This window comes from Neopsephotus bourkii, unplaced genomic scaffold, assembly GCF_033783945.1.
Source record: "Neopsephotus bourkii isolate Nb327-2 ecotype Australia unplaced genomic scaffold, CSIRO-AGI_Nbou_v1 NB_54, whole genome shotgun sequence".
Taxonomy (NCBI): Eukaryota; Metazoa; Chordata; class Aves; order Psittaciformes; family Psittacidae; genus Neopsephotus; species Neopsephotus bourkii.
In genome coordinates, this window is record NW_026900571.1 from 337,517 (window position 1) to 361,357 (window position 23,841).

Here is a 23,841-nt window from a genome sequence, read left to right on the forward strand (position 1 = left end):
TTGCGTGCTTTCTGTGCAAAGTGATGCTCATTATGCAAGACTTCTGCTAGATCACTTATACATCAGTCCCAGACAAGAGCTTACACCACATTAAAATAAAGATGTGGCTTCAGTGACAGGCTGTAAACAAAAAGGGGTGGGATACAGTTAATGGCAGCAGTATAGTGCTGAAGAAAAATAAATAATTCCCTTTTACTTGCAACTGGCAAAGGCCCAAATCCTAAAACATCATCAATCATCCTTGATGACTAGATGAGATCATAAACCAAATGAGGAAAAATAAACTGGAATTTAACTTAAATTGTGATTGGCAAAGTAAAAATTAACTTTCACCCAAAAAAAATGTTTTCTTCTTCCAGAACATTTCTGATTGCCGCCCTTCCCAACTTTTCCCCACCCAATGCACAACTTCCAAGTGCTCTTCACTGGTGGTAGATGTTATCCCTTATCCTTCCCCATCTATTTCAGCATGTGCTTCTAGTTTTTTGTTGAGAAGCAAACTGGTTTTGCATTTCTTTAAAAAAAAAAATAAATCCCATTTTCAATCTACTCTTCATATAAATACTGAACATCATGTTATTATAACCTCATAATTCACCAGTCTACCAGCTGAATAATGTAGCAGGCATGGAAGACTGAGAAGCAAAGGGTGTTACACGGGCCAGGAGAGACATTCTGACAAAAATGTGCTGGAGAAAAGCTTCCTGAGAAAAATATGTGAAGTTTCTATTTCAGTTCTTCATGCATCTACACCTTATTATGAACAAAATATACACTCTGGGGAGCAGTTATGTACTGTCACAAAAATTGATACTTTAGTTTTTACAGCTGTTTGTATTTTGCACCATGAATTTTTACACAGTTTCTGTATACTATCCCTTGAGAGAGAGGTTTGTTCTTCATGAGCTGATAACTTTAAATGTAAAAGCCAAGTTCTGGAAAGTTGGAGACCTGGTAGAAATAACACTAGAATTCCACTAACAGTATGAAGTCCTGAGGCTGTGAGTCAGTTTTGGAGCTGGCAAACTCCATGTTTATTTAAACTGTAATGCGGTGTGCCGTGAATATTGCAGTCAGGCAATGATCATTACCAATTATTTGAGAAACATCAAGACGTGGTTGGAAGAATCAGTTTGACACTTGGTTTTTTAATAAACAACAAGCAGGGAAATTCTGCAGTTTTGTATCATTGGGTTAAAGGCACTGATACATTTGTAGCTGTTGAAGTATGAAGTAAGCTGAGAATATGAATCTGGTTCTTAGGGGTCTAATTGGTGCCAAATTGGCAGAGATTGAGTAGGGGGGGAGGTTGGGCTATCCCCTAACCTCTTGAGCTTTTGCATACTTACTTTATCAGTTGTGTAGTTAAGAGCTTTTGCTTCACTGTGCTGTCAATCTGGTGTTTGCTCTAAGATGGAAACACTGAATTTAATTATGTAGCTGTGGGCCTGGTTTCAGCCATCCCCAGTGGTATCAGATGTGTAGAGTGAACCTCTGCTGGAAATTAGCATGTATTACTGATGAGTGCTGGGAGCAAACTATGTGAGTGATCTTCTCAGTAGATACTGTGAGGGGGTTATTTTTTTCCTTTAATTAAAATTAAAAAAAAAAAAGAGGTGTGAATGCTGACATAGAATTGCTCTGGCTGTGTGGCATTGAAATGGACCAGCCATGCTGTTTATTTACTCACTTGCATAATAAGATTTGGGGAAAGATGTTCTAGACTGAGTTAAATTTCTGTCCGCGTATGGCCGATGCTGTGTTATTTTATGTGGAGACTACTTTGTAAGTTGAAAACTTGTGATTTTTAAGGAATGTCTTTCGAAGGTTTACAGTACTGGAGGGATGCAGCTAAAATAGTACTTTTTTTTTTTCCCCATATGTCAATTTTTCTGACTGTTGGCAGGAGGCTCAGTGTGCGGACAGATGTTTATCCTTTCATATGTGATCATGTTCATGTAATCATTCTTGCCAGAAAGTGGGGACTTAAGTACAGAGGATTTTGACTTAAGTACAATGTAGATTTTGTGGACATGGGGGTTTTGACAGTAGTCTGTGTTTGCTGTTTCCCAGCAGTCAGTGTCTGTATGTGAGAACTGTGGGCTTTGTGACAGTGCCTTGCTGCTATCGGGAGAGGGAAACACGGCTACCATATGCTAGGGGGCCATACAGCTCTTCTAGGGTCCTGGTGTCCCGCTGAAAGGACCAGTTGAAAAGGTTAAGCACAATGTGTTATTCTGGGGTATTCCATTCCAATTTCACTTTACTAAAGTTGCCACATACGTTTCTCAAGTGGTTGAACTTTGATATTTAATAACCTTGTCTTCTAAGTTCCTGGTATTTTTAATTGAGATTGGTGGCTGGTGAAACACGTGACCTAATTTATAGATGAGAAATAGTGCAGTGGTCCTTCAGGACCAATTCTTGGTTATTTTGCAGGTGTCTCAGTATTTGTTAACCTCTGATGAAAAGAAGGGCTAAGAAAAGAAAATGACTGTACTGTTTCTGAGGAGATCTGCTCAAAGCTAGGTCAGCTCTTGCAAATCCCATTGATAACCTTGATCTCAGGGCACAGAGCAAGTTTGGACATCCAAGTAGTCTCAAAAACTTCTCAAAGAAATTACTTCTCATTGTTTTGCCATTGCTGTTAATAAAGTTGCCTTTGCTGTGTGGTTTCTGTATTTGTACCTGCAGCTTCAGATCATTTTACATTTCATTCCTTGCCCTCTGTGCAGAGAATGGCATGAAATACTGGCTTTTATAGCTCACCCTTACTCTTTTCTGATGTTTTGGTTACCACTGGTTGGTTGGCTGCTGTGCAGTCACCTCCTAGTTATTCTTAGGCTGAAAGTTTTGCTCTTACTGTGAGCTCTCTATTGCTCTGTGCCATTCAAGATAAGGATTTGCCCTTCTTACCATGTTTTTAATAGCTCCACAGCAAAAGTTGGTAGATCCTTGCATTCGGAAGTATTTGGCAGATAAAGGTGTGTTCTGGAAGGTTAGGTGAGTAACAAGTGTAACCTTCAGGTATCTTCCATGAATTTGGCCTTTCAGATTAAATGCAAAATACTGTTCCTGTAGTAATCTAGAAATTTAGCAAGCTGGTTTTTTGGTAGAAGCAGTGAGAATTAGGGGCAACTGAGAGACTTTTGAAAAGTTTTATGATTACAGTTTCTTCTCTTGGTAATAGCAAATACGTATTCCCCGTGTCCTTCACTTTATCCATGTGTACCAAAAAGATGCAAGTTTTCAATGATGCTAAAACAGTAAAATAATCATTCTTCCTGTTCCTCTTGTAATCCTCCAGGAGCCAGATACTGGGAAGAGAGATTCCAGGAGCCAGTTCTCCTTGCAGGGATGAGGAATACTGAACACTGGTTTTGGAGTGTCTGTCCACTCAGTGGGCTCCTTTGAGAGTCAAGAGCTAGCAAAGTATCTAGCTGGCTTCCCCAAAGGGAGTGAAAGCCTTTGGAAAGCAGTAAATACAACCTAAGTAGCTTCATTTTCCTTTTCTAACACTTCTGCCAATGATCACCTAAGCCCTCACAAAAGTTCTGCTAAATAGAAGAAAACTTGCACTTAATGTATGTGTTTGCCTTTAGTGGCTAATGGAACATTTGTGCCATATATTCACATCATCTTTAGTTTCAGACATGAAGTATATGGCAGTTTACGTGTTTTCTATGAGGAATTCGGTTTGTCAGAGAAGCATCTGGTTTATGTAAATGAGAAAGGAATTCGGTACAGGAGAAGGCGATTACAAAAGTAGTATCTGTACAGTCTCTGCATCAGTATTTCGGCTACATTTTGTAAAAATGTGTGGCTGTTACTTCTGTAAGTGCTGTCCCTTTTTCAGTGTTCTCTGTTCATGAATGTGTTTTCCTCCCCCAGATTAAAAAAAAAAAAAACAACAAAATAAATAAATTTAAAATTGTAAAAGTAATAAATGTAAAAAATGAAAATAAGAAAAGAAGGAAAAGCAGCATGTCTGCACCAGTAATTCTCGGGATGTTGGTTGGAGTAATTGCTACAGGAAGCCGAAGCTCAGCCTGGATCGGTTTCCAGGAGGCAGCTCTGCTCCCAGCAGCGCTCCCACACTGCCATCTGCAGGGACACGGACCCGCCGCCGCAGCCCGAGCGGGGCACCGGGGGCACCTCGTAGCTGATCCTGGTTTCAACTCCTGCCGGAGCTGAGCTGGTCCGCGTGAAGCTGGGCCGGGGCCGGTGATTTTTGCTCGTCCCGCTCTTTTGCGTCGTTAACGACAGACCCACGTCCCGCGGTGCGGCATGTGGATGTCCGGAGCGAGCGCTGGCTTCCTTCCAAACCAGATGTAGAGGTCTACAGACTTCTATTCTTTTGCGTAAAGCAGGCTAGCAATTCACCTTAATGAATTCAAAGTGCCGCAACGTGCAGAGAAGCAGTTCTTGTAACAAAGGTTAATTATTGTTTTAAATCTGGCTCTGGCTCGGTCGTGTTTTATTAAAATGGTTTTTGGTGGCATTTCTGTTGCGTGTTTTCTGATGTGGAAAAACAAATCAAACCCCACTTATCACATGAATCATTGTTAAAGTCAGCAGTAGTCCTCTGTGTAAAATCTGCCAGTAAAAGCTGGGAGGATGGGGATTAAACCTGGAGCACATTAAATTAGTTCCAGTCTATCCTGAGCAGGCTCTGCGTTGCTTGCTTAGGCAGGCAAAACGGAAACAGGCAGTTTATAACAAGGCTGGTTTAAAAACTGTGGGGTTCATTTGAAAAAGATTTATATCCCCCACTTATATAAACATTACAAATGTGGGCTGCAAGCAGGAGGCAAATCTTTATCGAAATCTCTTTAAGAGCTTTTTCATTGTGAATAAAATGGACAGCGTGTCCTCTTGTTTGAAGGTTCGCCAATATTTGTACACTAATCTTTTCTCAATGCTCTCACTAATTAAAGTAATGGTTGAGGGTAGAACAGTGAGACCACCAACCGGTAATTTGCTGGCATCTGACAGAAGTGGTGTTGGCTGTGGTGGCGGGGGGGAAATGATTTGGAGGCAGGAGAGAAGCTTGTCCTGAGACTGGTTTAGGTTTTCTGTAGTGGTTATTAAAGAAAAAGTGAAATTTTAAAGAGCAAAACAACTGTGTCTGGATTTATCGGCTCTCACCCCCCTTCCCTGGAGAATGGTGCTGTTCTTAAACAGTAGCATAGAAATTCTGTGGGTTTTGTGATCCTTGCTACGGCCTGCAGCACTGTCTGCTGGGAGGGTCGGAATGTTTGCTTTGGGAAAACTAAAAAGTAGTCTGGGATGCGAGGGTCCCAGCTGATGGCTGGAGTAGCTACTTGCATTGTGGTAAATGCTCCATCCCTGGCAGTGTTCAAGGCCAGGCTGAACAGAGTCTTGAGTGACAGGGTCTAATGAGAGGTGTCCTTGCCTATGGCAGGTGGTTGGAGCTAGGTGATCTTAAGGTCTTTTCCAACCCTAACTGTTCTATGATTCTGTGATTGTAACATTTGGGAGTAACTTAATTGTGATGATGTTATTTTAAAAGTTTATTTTAGAAGGATTAAATATACATTAGTGCAGTAAACCCCTCTATTTTTACTTTCAGTATTAACTCAAAATTTCATTTCTTGCTGTTGCAATACCATTTAACTTGGTTTATTTAGGGTATATGTTATGAGAGATGTCCAGATCCTGGATTTAACAGAAAGTGCTTTTCATATTTCATTTTGATGCTAATAAACAGTGTCCAAAAGAGCTCTGTAATACTAGTCTGCCTTCCAAAGTAGGAGCCAAGTCTTAGATAAATGACTTAAAGTATTTTGTGAGTTGTAACATATAACCAAGATCCTCTGGATTCTCTCATTTAAACAATGGTTTCTCATACCTCTTATTTTTTTTGCTGCTGTGGTGTCTCCATATGGAATATCACTTATGCCCCAAATATCTGATTCTCATGTCCTGAGAGCAGATTGACAGACGGCTTGTTAGGAAAGCAGGAGCTTTCTGTTCTGGGGGGGGGGAGAGGGGGTGAAGAATTTTCTAGTAGTTGCCAAAAAAGAAATTAGTCTTTTTCTGCTCCAATAGTGGTATGCAGGTGCTGCAGTAGAAGCCATGTACAGTAGAGACTGGAAGCTTTCCCACCCTGAGGTGTGTGGAGCCAGATAAGAACAATAGAAATTATATCAAAGTGCTGTATTTTTTCTCTTGCAAGAGCTGTGTAAAAGAGACTGCAAGGTAGACATACCCATGCTGGCTTTTAAAAAGAAGCCAGTTAATGCTGAGCCTCATCCTGTGACAGCTTGACCACTATTGATACTCAAATTAAATAGGTTGCAGCAGGCTCAGAGCATGCCTCTGCTCACTGTGCTGTGATTTGCAGTGTATGTGGGTGCTGCAAAGTGAATTATTTGCTGCACTGAATGTTTTTACTTATACCTGGGATTCAGTGTCAGACTATCAGAGCACCTAAATTAATGCTTGTAGTGTGAGGAAGCTACTGTTGCTTACGGGTGGAGAAAAGTGAGAAGCTCGCAGCTGGACATGAAGATCAGCATCAGACTTCAGAATCCCAGTGTGGTGCCTGGTCACTGGGCCATGCCTCCTTTTTTTCCTATCAAAATCACAGTGGAGAAGTAGAAAACACCTTGGTACTTCCACCATATAGCATATACAACTGGAATTGGGAGCGGAGTGGTAGTGGTGTTTGTTGGATTTGTTTTGTGGGGGTTTTGGGGGGACATACAACCACCCTTTCTTTGCCTTTTATTGAGGTCCGAATTGTAAGTGTTACAACTCAGCACGTTTTGGTATTCTCCTGGAATAATTAAAAAAAAAAATAGAAAAGTTAATATAGAGGTAGTTTAAGTCATGTCTGGGCTTGTGTTTAAGGCTGGGGTTTTCTTTCTAGTTAGAATGAGATGGAATATACATTTCCCCAGATCTTCAGAGTGAAACTTGAACATAAGAAATCCTTTCTGCTCAAAGCAACTAGGAAATATATACGAAAGTAACAGAAAACTTCTGAAGTTCCTTAAATGTTTGGAATGACATGCATGATTGAAGTGTTTTTAGATATTGGGACCAGATGTCCTGTGCTTGCGTCGGCTCCCTGTGCACAAATGTGATATCATGAGGGATAGTTATGCTGACTCAGGCATTCGGCTGAGTGGGAGGGAAATCCCAGGGGGACAGAAAGCCAGGATTGTTTTTCTAGTTGTAGCTCGTGCTGGACAAAAAGGGCAGGAGGAAGTATGGCAGGAGCAATCCCTGACAGCAGCCGTGCCCTCACATGGCCCTTGCAGCTGCTGGCAGGAAAGCAGCCCCATGCTTTCTCCATCCACAGCAAGGAGCCAGCTGCAAATGCACTGCCAGTGCCACCCAGCATTGCCTGGCCCCATGGGGAAATGATGGGAGCCAAAAGAGAGAGGACTTGCTGCATGCAGCTGTGGAAAGGGCACGTGCGCCGTGGGGCATGGAGCATCATGACTGGCAAGCAGGTGTTGGGTATATACTTTCTAATAACTGGTGTGCTAAAAGGTCATACACCCATGCACAAGCATGCCCAACACAGGGTGTGAATGTGTTCACCACTGATTGGGAATACCAGCATCGAGAATTCATTTAAGGAGCTGAAGGAGCAGCTCATAAGCAATCAAATTACACTGTACTTGAAGAGAGAGCTGTTAGCTTTTAGAGCAGAAAAAGAATCCAGGATGGAATGAGAAGATTAAAAGAATGTGATTTCAAAAGTTTTTCACTTAAGCACTATCACAGTGGAAAAATAATTGTCATTTGGCTATGCCTGTGTTTCACTTTTTGTTTTATATTAGAAATAAGATGAGAAGTCAATGCAGCTGCAGTTCTAGCACATTTGTAGGGGAAAAAAACCCCACAGTCTTTACTTTGAAGTATCACTGTTGTTTCTGCTATCCCCTGCTCTCTGAGAGGTGGTACGTTCTGATTAGTTTTTAATGGCAGTGGAAAACTGGACAGAAAACTTAAGGTTTTAACCTGATACATTCCATAGGATGAATTGAGGTATAGTTGTATAATTACGCTTGTTTTACTCTTCCCAAGCTGGAAAAGGGAAGGAAAATGTTCTTCCTTGTGCAAATCATGCCACAGTGAGCATTCTCCAGCGAAGATGTCCTATCAATGAAAGATTCCTTCCACACTCAAAAATGAGTGAGGGGCTCATAAGTTACAAACTTACTCATGCATGTGACATCTGCCTTTAATCACCGTGAAAGCCTGAATCCTGTTTAAAGCATGGTGAGCCTTGTACAAGGGCTAGAAATGTCAGTACTCTATTGTGATAACATTTACTGTACTGATTAACAGCCACGCTGCTCTGCAGCGGACCTGATAATCTGCCTTCGCATGTCTTTGTGTTGCCATTCTGTCTCCTTCCTGTGGTTCCAGCCAGGACTGCAGGCAGAGCAGTGGGATCTTCTGCTATGCGAGCCTCCCATGTCCATATATTTTTGCATTGTGGTTTATGTCATATATTATGACTTTCTGTATCTGCATATCAAAATATAAAACATTTTAAAGACATGGCAAAACACTTCCAAGTTAGCTACTGTTTAAATTCGTGTTTGTAAAATGCAGTACCGTGATCCATCCATATGAGGTGGTCGTATAATTCAGATGCTGGATCTGGATCTGAATTATAAGACCATCTCATACAAGTTGATGTTTTACATGGCTTTCAAGTTTCTTGACTCTTCGGAGTTTCAATTCCTAGTATTTTGGTAAATTCCAACAGTTTTTGGCAGGTATGTTTATCTTTCTGGTAGATTCTCACTAAGTTTATTGGTCTTTTCTTTAAGAAAAGAAGCAAAAGAAAAGGGATAGGGAAAGAGAATTCTGCTTTGCTTACATCTGCATCCATTTCCATTGAAATTGTCAACAGAAAATTGGGTCTCAAGGATACTGGGAAATGGGGTGTGTTTTGTCAAAACAGTACCCTTATTCAGTATATCTTATGTACTAGTATGATCTGTAAGCATCACTTAAAAGCTATCAGGCATATGTTTGGCCCTAACTTAGTCGGAATCATGACTTGTAGGGTGCTTGTCGCAAACTGGCATTGGTGCATGTGGCAGTGTATGATAGATGTCCTGATTGTCTGTTAATATCAAAATTCCAGGGGCAGAAGCTGACTGGATTTGTTATTGAAAGTTTGATGATGTTATTAGAAGTTTGAGATAACACACTTAAACTCAAGAAGCAACAGCACTATAAGAAAACAAATTTCTTTCAAATGAACCCAAGCAGTCATGGCCTTCAAACTCCTTTTGTTTTTCACCCATTAGGACTTGTTTTCCCATTTTACCCTTGTCATTTTGTCACATTTCCCATTTTACCCATCTCATTTTTTCATTTCTGGTACCAGTGTGCACCATAGACTGACCCAACACCAAAAGTTTGGATGTTTACCTCCAGCCCTGAGGAGTTTCTGGAACATCTGATGTTAGACTGGCGTAGGAGTGAAGGATGATGCATAGAACAAAGGGCTGTGAGAGAAGAGGTGCCTCAAAAGGCAAGAATGTGGAAGAAAAGGCACAAGATTTGGTTGTTTTAACTGTCAGTCTTCTTTTATAACTTACTGCTGTGTGCCAGCCCTCACAGCATGTCCAGTATTTCAGTGTGTATTACCTTTATCCTGTCTTCTATTTCTAAAGTATTTTTCCTTTGCAGTTCACAATTCTTTTCACTGCAATTAAGCACTGTGCCAAAGAGTTTATGGTTTTATTCACCAGATGCATTTTATGTATAGTGGTTTATTGCGTGAGACAGCTGAGTTTGTGCTTTCTGCTTGTTTTCTGTTCTTTCTTTCGCCCTCCAAAGTCTTTCTGAAACACGCAAACCACTGAGTACATCTCCTCTAACTTGAGAATTGGAAAAATCAGTTTCAACTTCCCTCTTTTCTCCTGTGCCTTTCTTGAGTACATTTTCAATTTCTTCTGTCTGAAGAGACATACATAAGCCGTTATTCTTCCTTTTGATACGCCAGCTGTCTTTCGTTCTGATAAAATTTACTCGCTCGGTTGTTTTGTAACTCTCTCCAACAGTATCTCTCCATAGCCTCTTAGAAATGTGGACACTGGAACTGAGCAGAATATATTTAAACCTGATAGTGCCGCATACTGTAATAATCCTGCTTCCCCTCCTTCTTTCCCTTAGATGCTGTATTTTGTAGTTATTTTGGTCCTTTTGCCATGGCTTTGAGGTAAATATGTCCATTCTGGATTGGATCAAAACTGTAGCTGAGCTAGTTTACTTTTTCTAACCATACACAAAAGCAGCTGCCTGCAGCAGATGAAGAGGACAAGGTTATATGATACTCTCCCAGCTCTGACCATTCTGAGTTCTAGAACAGATGTGGTTTCTGTGTATTTACTAATATTTGATGGAAATTTTTTCCCTTATGATTGTTCCCATCATCTTTATGAACCCAAGCAGGAATTTAGCAACACAACAGCCTTTGGCAAGGAGTTCCTCATCTGAGCAAGTTGCATGGAGAACTACCTCCATTTGATTTGCTTTTTAAACAGGTTCCTATCATCATTGTTTATTGACCCTTAGTTCTTGTGTTGGAAAGGAGAGTGAACCTTCTCGAGTTCACTTGTGACTTTTTAGACCCTTTACCACACCTGAGTCATCTGTTCTTCCAACCTGAAGGGTTATAGCTATTGATGTAAGCAGGGATTCATGTCCTTTTCTTTGTCCAGAGCATCTGTCAAATCTTTTTTAGTAAACATCTCCTGGCATAGAATCCCCTCCTTCTGCAGAAATGGTCTTCACTATTTAATGACTGATTTGGTTGTACTATATTTTTCTTGATTTATACCCCTTATATTTGTTTTCTGTCCCTGTGGATTCTTATCCTTGGCTTTTTAGTGACTGAATGCTTTCCCATTGTTCTCCTCAAAACCCATGTGAGTTTTAACCTCCCAGGATATTATGTTATCCCCATAACCTTTTTTTAAGTTTTGAACTCCTGCCATCTTCAGGCAGTTTTCCCAATATTCCATGGCTCATAAAAGCAAACAAACAACTTCCAAAAACCACACACAAAAAAATCCCAATATGCGTAGCACCAAGATCTTTCTCTGATACATGTTTTGACTGTGCCGGTACTCCTTTTTCATGCTTCTGACACCATTTTTGCTGTGCTGATTCATGTTTTTACCAAGCACATCTGTAGAAGTCATCACAGCTAAAAGCTTTTGACTGAGTAGGTTGGAAGTACTCCCTTTTTAACTTGCTGATGAGTCTCTTATGTCAGACATGCAGTGATTTAAGTAAAATTGTCCTTGTCCTTGCAGAGCTTTGTCTAATAAAATCCAGACTTATTAAATATCCTTTTTTTTTGGTATGCTGTTGCTGCTGAGCCCCCATGAACCCATTAAAATATCTTAACACAGCTGTACACTTATATGATTTCCAAAGAGAGAAGGAAAAAATGGACAATCTGATGTAATGATACATCGCCAGACAACATAACTCACCAGGATGAGGTGATTTCTGTACTGTGAAAGATTAGATATCAGTGGGTTTATTAGAAACTTTTGTGATGGCCTTTAAATGTTCTCAGAATGGATGTGTAAGTCTTGCAGTGCCGACACAGTAACTGAATCTGCGTCTTGTAACACAAGACATAAAAATAATGGGAGAAGTTACAAGATGATTGAAAACGGGAAGTGCTCAGTAAAGACAGGAGAAAGGTGGTAAGAGGAAATCTGATTACGTTGTTCAAAATATAATTTATGTCCTAAGAAGTTAAGTTAAATACTGGAACGTACTACTTTGGCAGTGGGTTCTAGATGGAATCCAATTGCTTAGGTCATAATCATGGGCTAGGGAGTTATTGGCTGAAAGAACTCTCCTGTGCTTCGCTTGTTTTGGTTTTAGAAATGATGGGGCTTGAACAGCTTGTTTGAAATAGTTTTGTTGTTATCACATATTAGCTGTTAAGTGTCGGTGGTGTGTTTGTGGATTTATGCAGGAGACATGTTAAAAAAAACCTCTGAGCAGAAGAGCTTACAAATATTGTGCTTTATAAAAGCTTTATGTTGCAAGTTAATTTTTCTTGTCTTTGATTCCTCACTATGTCTTGCAGTTAAGTGTTAACATCCTGGGCAGGTATTGTGCAGGTATAAATTGGCAAAGGACTGTTGATGTCTGTAGTGTTGACTGATAGACACCAATTAAGAATCTGGCCATATGACAATGTATTGAAGAAGTCATCCAAAGAGCGGGTGATTATTTATACAATTTTCTTTTGTATCTCTTGGCAACCTTAAACTCTAGTTCATGTAGGCTTCGATCCAGCTCTGTTACAGAAGGAAGCAGTCCAATCCTTGTCTTTCGTGGCTAATGTAAGTGTTTCTGTGGCCAAGCAATAAACCCGAGAAGAGAACCAGTCTGGTCAAAACGATTTGTTTTAATGCACAGTCACAGAAATACTTCAGCAGGGACAGAAGGAAGAGGCTGCTGTGGTGGGCAGAAGGCAAGAATGAAGGCCAGTTGGGAGAGCGTGCACATAGGGTGAATGTGAATCTGTGTCTTTGACAGCATGAGCCAGGTTTAAAATAGCTTCCAAAAAGCTTTTTCTTTTTTCTTTTCATTTGTTTATGGTCGAATTTTAAGACTGTCTACAAGGGCTGCCTGGAAATCGTCTCTCCAGTTTTGAGAATATAGTTCCTGGGGCAATGTTCAGAGTGGGTGATAAATGCAGAGAAGGGGACAGGAGGTAGAATTGGCTCCACAGGGATATTTAATTAATGACAAGAGGAGTCATTAAGATTAATGACAGGGGAGACAAGTCCTAGATGCTTTTAGTGTTTCCTGTGTTTCTCTCTAGCAGTTTAGTTCTCTGCTATTTATACACATATTCTTGGTGGATTTCTTTATCATCTGTCTATCAAGCAAATAGACAGACACTGCCATTAAAAAGAGGACGATGCAAGTCTCTTGGTATTGGGAGGGGCAAGTCATAAACCTGTTCTGGTCCCTAACAAAATGCAATGTGATCTTTCTCCTTTAATGACTTAGACTTTTGTGTTTTTTTACTGGAAGTGGCCATTTGCTGCCAGCTTCTCACACCTCCACTCTCAAGCTGTTGTGAGTTTGCTGGGTGCTTTGTCTGCTTTCCCCTAAGGCTAAAGTTTGCTCCTTCCCTCTGCAAGACTAGGTTTTGTCAGCCTTCCTCAGCTGGAAACATAAGTTTGAGACTAAAACTTTTCTGACATCCGAACTCACTTCCTGCAAAAGGAAGTACACAGACAGCGGACTTCAGTTATCAAAATTACTTCATCCTCTTCTTAAATAGCCTACCTGAATAACTGGATGCTATATGTTTTGACACTGACAAATTGAGGGGTTTCATAATGGCAAGGGTGTAGTACTTCAAAGACATTCAGGTTTTGTGTTATGTTTTGGGTCGATTATTCTTCAATCATACCCAACAGATATGTAAAGAGAAGAGAAAGTACATTTTTATCAAAACCTTCCCAAGTCAATAATTAGAATGATTTATAGAGCTTCACATGGAAAAACATAATTTACATGGTAAGATCATACTTACTGATCTATTGTGTAAAATCACTAGTCACCCGTAAGACACATAATAAAAACTAAATACATGAAATGATTGTTCTGCTGAGAGTAAGGAGTACAGACATCTTCTCACCCATATGGAAATTGCATGCAATCAACCCCAAATCTCAGATGGCCAGACAGTGTAAAATAGCGTGTAACAGAACTGCAGTGTTTGATTTATGGGCAGCTGAGCACTGCAGGCAGCTAAGATTCCTCCTTTAACTTGGCAGCACCTTGCATTTTTGCTAAGATGACTACTGCTGCAGAGATCTGTTGCTGTCAAAGGATCTGAGTGGGTTTTGCCTACCCATGAGATACTCCTTTGGTGCCATTGTCATTTTTAGCAGCTACAGTATTCTGCTTTTGTCTGGCTAGTAGTGACACTAATAGGCTGCCTGGAAAAATCATGAAACACAAGATGTCAAACCCAGGTAAAACAGGACAAATGAAAAAGAGCAGCATTGGAAAGCTGCTTATTACACAACTTACGAGCCCTCTTTTCCCACCTAAGCTATCAATTAAACTTCTATTAAACAACTAAATCATTGTGCGTATACATTGTGCATGTGCAATGTGCATGTGCAGCATTGTGTAGCCCAAGGGCTTGTGAATTTCCACTGACCCTTTTGCTGGTTTTACCTGCAGCTGGGTTTTGGTGGTGTTTTTTTAGTTTTGTTTTCCCCAGTAAAATTTCTCACTGTTGTAAAGTTGTGTGTTCCCATTCCAAAAAGTTCTGTTAACTCATGTGACCTCTGAAGGATTTAAGCATGTTTTGCTTCCTAGGCGGAAAGCCACTAGAATATTTACATAGTGAAGTAGTCTCCAAAGATTTATCTCCTCCTTCCTCCTTGATTTTAAAAGAAAATAAATTCTGCGTGCTTGAAGTTAATTTTTGCTTTAATATTTTAAATGATGTGTTGAGGACAGTGGGTTGGAAGCACAGGGATTAGAGCGCTCAGTTCTCGTCTCAGTTTTGTCAGGGACACGTGTTAATTCAAGTAAACTCTGACCCTCTTCTTCTCTTCCTCCCCAGTACACTGTATTCTTTCTTGTACAAAAGACATCTAATGATACTTACAGCTTTAGATTCTTACAGGTTTATTTAATACTGAAAATAATGCTTCTTGGAGAAATGCAAAACATTTTTCCTTGGGTTTATTACACTTCCTCTTAATTCCTGTAGATCCTTTGAATCATACTTTAAATGCCACTTCTGAAGCACAATATCATTTTCAGTGTTTAAAAACTGCAAAAATGATTTTTGTGCTTTCTTCACTGTCCTCCCATCTGCCAAAACCTGGGCCTTTTGCAAAACTCAGCAAACTGATGTCAGTTCACTTACCCTCAGGGACAGTAAATTATTACACAGCTTAAGTTTTAAAAATAAATAACTAAGGAGGGTGGAGGAAAGAGATGGAAAACAACAAAAATCTATCACAAACTCTCCCTGGGTTCTGAAGGATATATGGACATATATTGTTTGAATATATTGTTTGGACATTAAAATGTCCAAACAATGCGAGCAAGCAGAAGTTGTTAGTGCTTGGGCCTTAGCTGGCTCTGCATTAAGCAGCATTAATGTTTTCATACAGCCTTTGAAAAGCTCAGAATTGACCTGTTTGTATTATTTTTATTGGCTCCCTTGATGATAGACAAATGGGGCTAACCTGAGGCCAACACAGCCAGCAGGAAATTTGGGTCATGGGTAGTTACATTTTTAAAACTTGTGTTTTAGGTTTGTTCAATCAGGGTAATTGATTGATTGTTATACAGTGCAGGGAGCCCCTAAATCATCGGAGGTGGCCAGATAATGACAGTGTGCCAGTGGATTTTGTTTGAGGCAAATTTCCCAGCTCCCTATGGAGCTGTGCTCTGCAGTGAGGCTGCAAGTCCCGTTTTTTTTCATGCAAGTTCCAGTCCAATTGGCCTGTTTGGACAAAACAGCCTCTGAAACTTGGCAGTTCCATTTGAAGTCCTCTGTAGTGCCATTTCCCAAGAGATAAGGGAAAAACATTCCAGAGAAGTTCATACCCCAGAAAGACCCTATGTGCATTCTGCAGTCAACGGTTTATTATAGCTCTTTAATTTTTTTCGGTCTTTCATTTTTCCTTTGAAGATAAGAGGTGGCAATTGTTACTGTAAGTTGTTGAGTTTAACCTGCTCTACAGTAAATCATCCTGAAAGTTTAAACCCAGTTTTTTTTCTTTATCATGTATGTTTGAAAGTTTGCCAGAGATGCTGTACACGTGGACTTTCAGGAGCTCAAGCAAGGCAGTTGACCCTACTGTTTTAAACGTCCTTGTGAATCCTCAGTGCTCCATGCATATGTATAATGTGTGCATGCCAAATAGAGTTTTTCAAGAACTCATCTTTGGTGCTGCAGAACATGCCATGAGGTATTTAAAGATGGGGTGAAGTAGAGAATTTGTGTGTTGGGAGGAGAGGGGGGAGTGGATGGTGTGCCAGTCAATGGTAAATGATCAGTAATATGTGGCATAGGGCTTGCCTCTCATTAGAACTCAGTCTACTATAGATTTGTCATCTATTCAAGAATAATTCCACATACAGGTTAATGTTCAGCTCTTAGGTTTTTAGGACTGATCAGGCTTTTGTTCGTTGTGGGTGGCTTCTTTCCAGTAGCTGCATACCTGTGAATTCCTTGAAGTTTTGTCCTTTTCCATGGTTTGATATTTCTTGTCCTGATGTACAGATGAGAGTTTGTTTGTGTCACTTTTCAGGAAGCAAGCAGGTGATACTGAACTGAGGCAGGGCTGAGTTAAAATTTGGAAACCAACAGCCTTTTCTTGAGGATGGCTCAGCTGCCAGCATATGCCAGACCAGTGCCAGACACCATAGATTTGCTGTCCAGGCAGAGCAGTGCCTGGGATTGTTGTACATGTGATATAATGTCCCCTGCCCAAGTACACGTAGGGTGCTCACCCCTCCCAAATTTCTAAATGTTCCTTTTTGACTCCCATATGCTTGTGACCACTGTAGATTTGTAATTTACTGCTTCCAAGTCCACAGTTGCACATACTGTTAGGTTTTGCATGTGGGTAGTTAGCAAATTCTTCTCCAAGGTATGTATTCACATAGAACATAACATGACCACATTCAACTCCCCTGAAAGATGGGTCCGTCGCAAAACTTGCATGGCAGGAGCAGAGTGGGGCCCAAAGTCTGCAGAAATGTTGTTTCGTATAGCACAGGGTGGAAAAATGTTTCTTGTGAGGTTGAGTAACTCGTGCTTTCTTTATGATTGAGATCTGTAGTAGCTCAGTGTTGGTATAAAAGTGTTGGTTTCTGAGATTGTCAAAGAACAACTAAAACAACAAAGAACAACCAAAACCACTATGATTAGGCACTCTGCTGTCCTGAGTGTCAGAGACCTGCAGGGTGAATGAAAACCTCAGCCCTGGTGTTACGTGATGCGGGTGTCAGTGTGGCACTTCAGGGGATTCATGTTTAAAGTCTCCTATTTACAACCACAGTAAAGCTGTACAGACACTTCTCCCACAAAGATGAGATTTCAACTCCTGAGGACCTAGGACATCCTAGTATATTCTCAGTTTCCCCCTCCTTTTGTCTGCCAGCCTTCCTCTCTTTGTATACACTTTATGATCATCTTTCAGCCTCAGGGTCACTTCTCCGCCCTTCCACGCAGCCTTTGCCTTAGTCACCTAGCAGCACATATGTGCTGTGGAAATGAGCCAAAGAAGGCTTTTTTGGTGTGGAAGACCTGTGTTACGTGGCCTGTTAAGAAGCTGGTGAGTGTGCTATGAAGGAGGCAGAGAAAGAAGAGAGTCAGGGCGTATGCCATGTCTGTGATTGCTTCCCTGTCCCAGCGCTCCTCTAGGAAACATGCTGCTCTCTTAAACCACGTGCTTCACAGGTGGTTCTGTTTCTAATTTTCTGGGTTTCTGACCTGAAAGCGTAGGGTCAGGTTTGCAGATGTGCTGAGAGCTTACAATAGCAACTGAAGTCAGAGGGAGCTGGGCTTTGAACTCATTGCTCAAGTACAAAATCAGGCTCAAGGAGGAGGCCCGAGACTTAGAGGAAGCATTTGACCTTGTGCTTTGTACCTTTTCTACCCGTACTGCAGAGACTGATGCTCCCATCCTCTCATCGTACTGGCACAAGATCTAATCATCAGGCTTTTCAAGTGCTAAGGTGCTGCTATCATGAGTCTCTAGAAAAAAAAAACTTGTAGGAAACTAACAGATTCACTGCTTGAGCAGCAATTAAGTTACATGACCATGTGCTGACAAAGGAGAATGCAAATATTGAATGATGTTTCATTAAACAAGCACTGCTCTCATGAGAAATAATAACTTGCGGATGCAGGCAGGAGTGTGTCTGATGTGAACTGATAAGCAATACAGGAGCAGTCTGACACAATCTTCCTTCTGTTTTTCAGACTATTGGCGAGTCAGAAATGGCCAGTGTTTTGAACCAGTTATTGCCCATGATCAAGCCTTACAATGAGAGGACAAAAGATGATTATACCTGCGAGGACTTCCTTGTCTTGCTTGTATACATGTATTCTGTGGTTGGAGAAGTCAAAAGCGGAAAAGAGTTGGATGCAGCTGAAGAGGAGGTGAAGACGGCCCTAGTCAAGGCCATCTGTGATGAGCCAGAGCTGTCTCCTTTGTTGCAGAAAATAACAGGTAAGATTCTGCTTGTGTGGTGAGGAATTGGATGGCTGGGAATGCGGGAACTGGGAGAAACTCATAAAAGCGGCTTGACTCATCTGTGGTGCTGAGGGTACATGAGTAAGCACAAGGATTTCCTGTAGATTTGTTCCATCTCCTATGTTCATATATGCCAAATGCTGACAGGCTGTCCTTGAAGAGTGCTGAGTCTGATGAAAGCTCTACAAGTTGTTCTTTTTGTTAAAGGTTGGCTAAGTTTGCATGTTTTCATAAGGTAATCTTTTCCACAGTTTCTTTCATTGATCAGTGTAAAGTTAACCCTGGGATGTCAAAATTAATTCTGGAAACATGTTCAGTGAACCACAGTGACTTTGTGAATATGAGGAGCTGGCCTGTCTGGCATAAAAGACGAAATGTGTCTAAAACCAACATCGAGTTTTTGCTGAAACAACATGAGCATTAGTCTTTAAAAATAGCATGCTAAGCCTTTTTTCAGATGAGCACTCACAGAGTAGGAAAGCCCTAACCTCTTGCTGCTGGTGTCACATTTTAGAAAAAGATAACTCTTAAAAGTATTGGTTCAAATGAATAAACTATGGCTCAAGGGTGACGTATCTGAATGGCAGAAGGGATCTTGCTTCATGCTGTCAGTTCTCTCAGTATTTACCAGTAGTGAGCAGGTCATTGATCAGGTCTTCTTTGAGGTAGGGAACATATGGACATACGTCAAGTTGCTGTGAGGAGCTTACCTTCCAAAGCCTATGCCAAGAATGGGCCCTAGTGAGGAGTCTCAAGGGAAGTGGAATAATGCCGCTGGTGGTCCCTGTGGATGCTTCTGCTTTAAAATACAGGTGTGGTCTGGCCGCTCCGCTGTGGCTGAGTGTAAAATACTTGATGGTTAAGAGACTCTTAACGTAGGAATGGACATGTTCAGTCGTATTTGCACTGTGCTGTTATTTTAATACTTCTGGCCACGGTGCCCACAGTGTTCCAGTCTTCTTGTAGACTTTTGCTCTCCTGTTTTTTGATACGTGCTGCACATCTGGTCCACTCTGTGATGCTTCCCTCGCAGCTTCAGTGATGTTTTCTACTGGATGCTGCACAGTCATTTCTAAACCTCCATTTTTATATTTTGCCTTTTCTCCTGACAGTGTTTAGAATCAGTTTTATCACTGTTTCTTCATTGTGCCTAGTGTAACTATACGAAGACTTGGAGTTTCTAAAACTTCAGTCAAATACCAAAAAGAAGCTTCATCCCTGTGTACACAGATGCTTCCCTTGTTGCTCTTTATGCTCCGAGGTTATGTAGTTGTAATCACAGATGGAGACAAAAATAGACATTGTGCTTCTCTTATGTTCCATAACCTGTCAGTAATTCTATAGTTTTTATAAAATACTTGTATGCTTGATTTCCAGTGTGCATGTTTCCTGAGTAAAAGCAAGTATCTGGGTGTTTGTTTTCAACTTCTTGGCAGATGAGCAGCTGGATGGGTATTTCCATACAAAGATTCTTTAGTTTATGAAATAAAATTACTTCTGTCTTTCTACATAGTGGGCAGACTATTAGAAACATGGTGGGTGCCTGAAGTACTTCATCTCCCTAGGCATATGTACTCACTCTATTATGTGGGATGTCTGACTGTGGAAAAGAGAAAGCCTCGCCACTGTACAAGCAGTGTTCAGCAATAGCCAAAGCATTCATGTGTTATCAGCACAGGTTTAGCCACAAATCCAAAATATGGCACCATGCAAGCTGCTGCGAAGAAACTTAACTCCATCTCAGCCAGACCCAGTACATGCAGTCCATATAGTTTTAGACCAAACACATTATTACCCGATGAAGTGAATTGCATAGCACAAAGCCAGAGTCATTGGATCCTTTTATTGGTGTATCGGCGTGTTTAGCACAAGTACATCATAGTATTTCCCCTCGCTTGCATACTTTTTCAGTTTATCAGCATTCTTTATTTTTACATCTTATTTAGAATGACAGTTCTTTTATTCATAAAAGAGGAAAAAAAATCCCAAAGACTTATTGTCATGACCAAAAATAAGGATTGTCTTGGGGAGGAAAGTATAAAGTGGAATTTCTAGGAATGACTCTTAGGTAGCTTTCAAGCCTTTATTCATCCCACAGACTGCTTTATCAGCATTGGTGGAATTCACTGAATTTGTAATTTGCTGTATTTGCAGTGCATCGAATTGGGAAGACAGAAAACATAAGCAGCCTTAGACATTCTCTTCCTTGACTTGTATTTTGCCAGGCCTGTGTTTTGCATCCTCCTTCCCTCTGAACCTTGGGTTCCTTGCTTGGTGCATGAGAGGCAAAGTATGTCAGAACTGTAGGAGAAACTGCACTTTTTTTCCAAAGGCACAGCAGGAGGACTTCCTTTGTAGTAGGGCTGAAAGTCAAGGGAATGGATGGCTGCACTGGTTTCCCCTTTTGTACAACAGCAGGTATAATGCTGAGACATCTGCTGCTGTCAGAACTGCAGACCACCTGTTCCTTTCAGCAGATACAGGTTGGCCTGGTTCCACATGGTCAGCCCAGCCTTGCTAGTTAGCAACAGCCATGGGTCTGCACAGATCATGGTATAGACCTGCAATGTTCTGCCCTCATTTTACTTGCTGAAAGTCAGAAACAAGAGAAAATCTTTTTTGCTCTCAAATTGCCACGGAAGTTAATTAGACTAAAATAAATTTCAGTAATTCTTGGACTCTCATCCATGAGAGAACAAAGCAAAATGTTCGCACTGTTATTTTCAACTTTCCATCAAGGTGAGTGATAGGAAGAATGTAAAATTGGATGTAGAAAACTATGCCAGTTACTGGGTGGGTTCACAACGCTGCCTGCTGTCTCACTCCTCACCTCCAGGTTGCCACGTGGGACCCGAGTTCCTGTATTTTCAATATCCATTCTGCAGTACATCTGGTTTTACTAAGCAGCTTAACCTGCAGAGCTGCAGAGTGAAGTTTCAAACCCCACTGGCGATGCATGGCTGGGCAGCTTTGGTTATAGCAACAGATAGCAAAATTCACTGATGCCTTTAAAAAGGCATCGTAAGATGTAATAATAGAAGTAATAATATGTAGACTGCAAAGCCAAGAATTTTAAAGTTGAGAAATGCCAGTAACTCTGTTTCCCATGCAACCATCATTTGACTCCTGTGTGCATTGTAGCACAGTCTTCAATTTCATAATCATATAGTGTATTTCTGTGAGCCATGGCTGCTGTGTATGGACTGAACACCACAGAGACCTAGAACAATATAGCTTCAGTTACTCTTACACATGACGAATAAGCTAATAAAGTAAGTGAGACCTTCTATATGATACTCAGCAAGTAACTTTACCTGGTTCTCAGTTTGCAGTTCATTAAGTAGACTGGTGCTTTCAGCTTTGTGTGACTCATTTTGGAACTTGAAGAAGCAAGGCATTAAATTACATGTTCAGGTATTAGTGATTACTTTTCTTTGAACAGAGAGGACTTTGTGCTCTGCTTCCCAATACACCTGGTGCCTGATGTTTTCATTTTAGTTTGGACCTAACACTTTACTAAGGCTATTTGGTTTATTTAAATTGAAATCAAAAGCCATACCTGAGTTGTGGCTCTGAACTGCTGCCTTAGCCTTTTGCTTTCCTCTTCTCTGCAAAACATGGAAGGTGCGTAGTCTTGACAGACATGCATTTTTTTGTTGTTTTATTTGTTTTTCCCATGGAGTCACTTGGGAAATAAAATGCAAAAGCCTTGTAAAACTTTAGAAAACTTGACCTTTGAGGTCAAGTTATCAGCCAAAGTAACAGCCGTGTCTACAGAAGGTATCTTTTATACCTATTATACTTGTTAAATGTAAACTTCATAATGTTTGCCAGAGTTTAAGCCTATAGGAGATCTCCAGTGATACCTCACAGAACTACTGCAAACCTCCCCCAAAAGATGCAGCTCACCAGTACACAGGGAGTATTTATGCTGTGTTTGAGTTTTGATGTAACTTAGTGAAACTGGATTAGTATTTGCAGTAGTGAAAGGAAAGCGATTCTCAGGGATGTTAGTCTACCCATCCAGTTGGCTACACTAGGTTTCCCTCATGCAGCCTAGATGATTACAGACCCCTGCAGAATACGTTAAGATGCAGCACTTGTGTAAGCTTATATTGTGAAAGAAGTGTAAACACTCACAGTTTCCTGACTGTTGAGTGTTAGGCTTTTCAACCTTATTGTTGCCTGAACATGTTTTCCGAAACACTTGTACAATAACATTCTGCATTTACGTAGCACCTGGTTTTGTTGTAGCACTGAAAATATTGTGGAACTGTTAATTAAAATGAAAATGCAACATGTAAGTCACCTAATGAGGTTCAAGAAATATGATAAATTCTTTTTGCATGCATAATAATATGGAACTCTATTAGTGGTGTTGTGTTTGATGGAACTGTTCAATAATACGTGTTGTGGTAGATTACCTTAATGCCTTGGGTAATAAAACAGAATGTAACAGTTCCAAGATTTCTCCTGGGTGTAATTTACTGCAGACATATGTTCTTCATCACTGTTTCCAGCACAATGTTGCAAATTGAAGGGGAAACAGAATAGACCCAAACATAATGGAAAATGATGCTTTTCAACAGAACGCCGAGTTTGGAGCATTTCTGGGGGGTGTCTTTTTGGCAGCTGTTAAAAAAGAAGCTGGACAATATTGTATTTATTTTATCATCTTATCAGTTCATCTGGTTTAGTAAATGTCCACATAGAGCTGTGTACAACTGCAAACGTATGCACAAGTAATGCTCATACAGCCGCAGAGCAATTAGAAATCTATTTTTTCAGCTGCACCGTTCTCTCTTTTTCATCTGCAGATCTCTGTGGGAGCTTTGTAGAGCAGATCTGCCTTTCATGGTGTGCTCTGGAGGCCAGGAGGCCAGCCCCGGGCACTGCCGGGATGGGGGGCCGCCAGCCCTGCCACCCACATGCAGTACAGCTTGTTGGGCTGTAGGTATCGGTTGCACCCTCTCAAGCATAGGAGTGGCAGGAACCCTCTTGTGCCAGGAGCTGTTGTTTATCAGCTTCTAAAAGCTGATATTTTTTTTAATCAGAAAGTGGATTTCTGGACCTTTTCCTTGTTTTTTTCTAAATTCCATGTGTTGAAGTGTAGGCGCTGCTGTATGGGGTTAGACACATGGTGTCTTGGCTGCGTCTGCTTCTGATTGTCCTCAGCAGACGATTCTTGGAGGAGCAGTTGCACACTAATGAAGTTATGCGCTAATGAAGGTATCATTACCTTACTGCTAGCGTGGCCTCAGTTTCATGAATGCTAAAGTTAATCCCCATTTTGCAATCAGGATTGGCGTTCCTGGATAGGGATAGCCAGTTTCATCAGAGGACAGACACACTTGCTGTTATTTGTGGTCTTGACCTCACTGCTGGTTTCATAGAACCACAGAATGGTTTGGGTTGGAAGGGACCTTAAAGCTCATCCAGTTCCCAGACTGTGCAAAGCCCCGTCTGACCTGGCCTTGAGCACTGCCAGGGATGGGGCTTCAGAGTGGAGGTGTAGCTCAGGTAGTCTGGCTGCCAGGAGGTTTAGTACATAGGG

General features: G+C 41.0%; 1 protein-coding gene across 1 annotated transcript in view; it reads left to right on the plus strand.

The window, feature by feature from the left end:
- SCFD2 (sec1 family domain containing 2) overlaps positions 1 to 23,841 on the plus strand; it is a 191,775-nt gene that overhangs the window by 67,106 nt on the left and 100,828 nt on the right. The window contains exon 5 of the mRNA XM_061352578.1: positions 18,014 to 18,263. Within this exon, the coding sequence (XP_061208562.1) occupies positions 18,014 to 18,263 (250 nt within the window). The remainder of the gene's footprint in view (positions 1 to 18,013; positions 18,264 to 23,841) is intronic.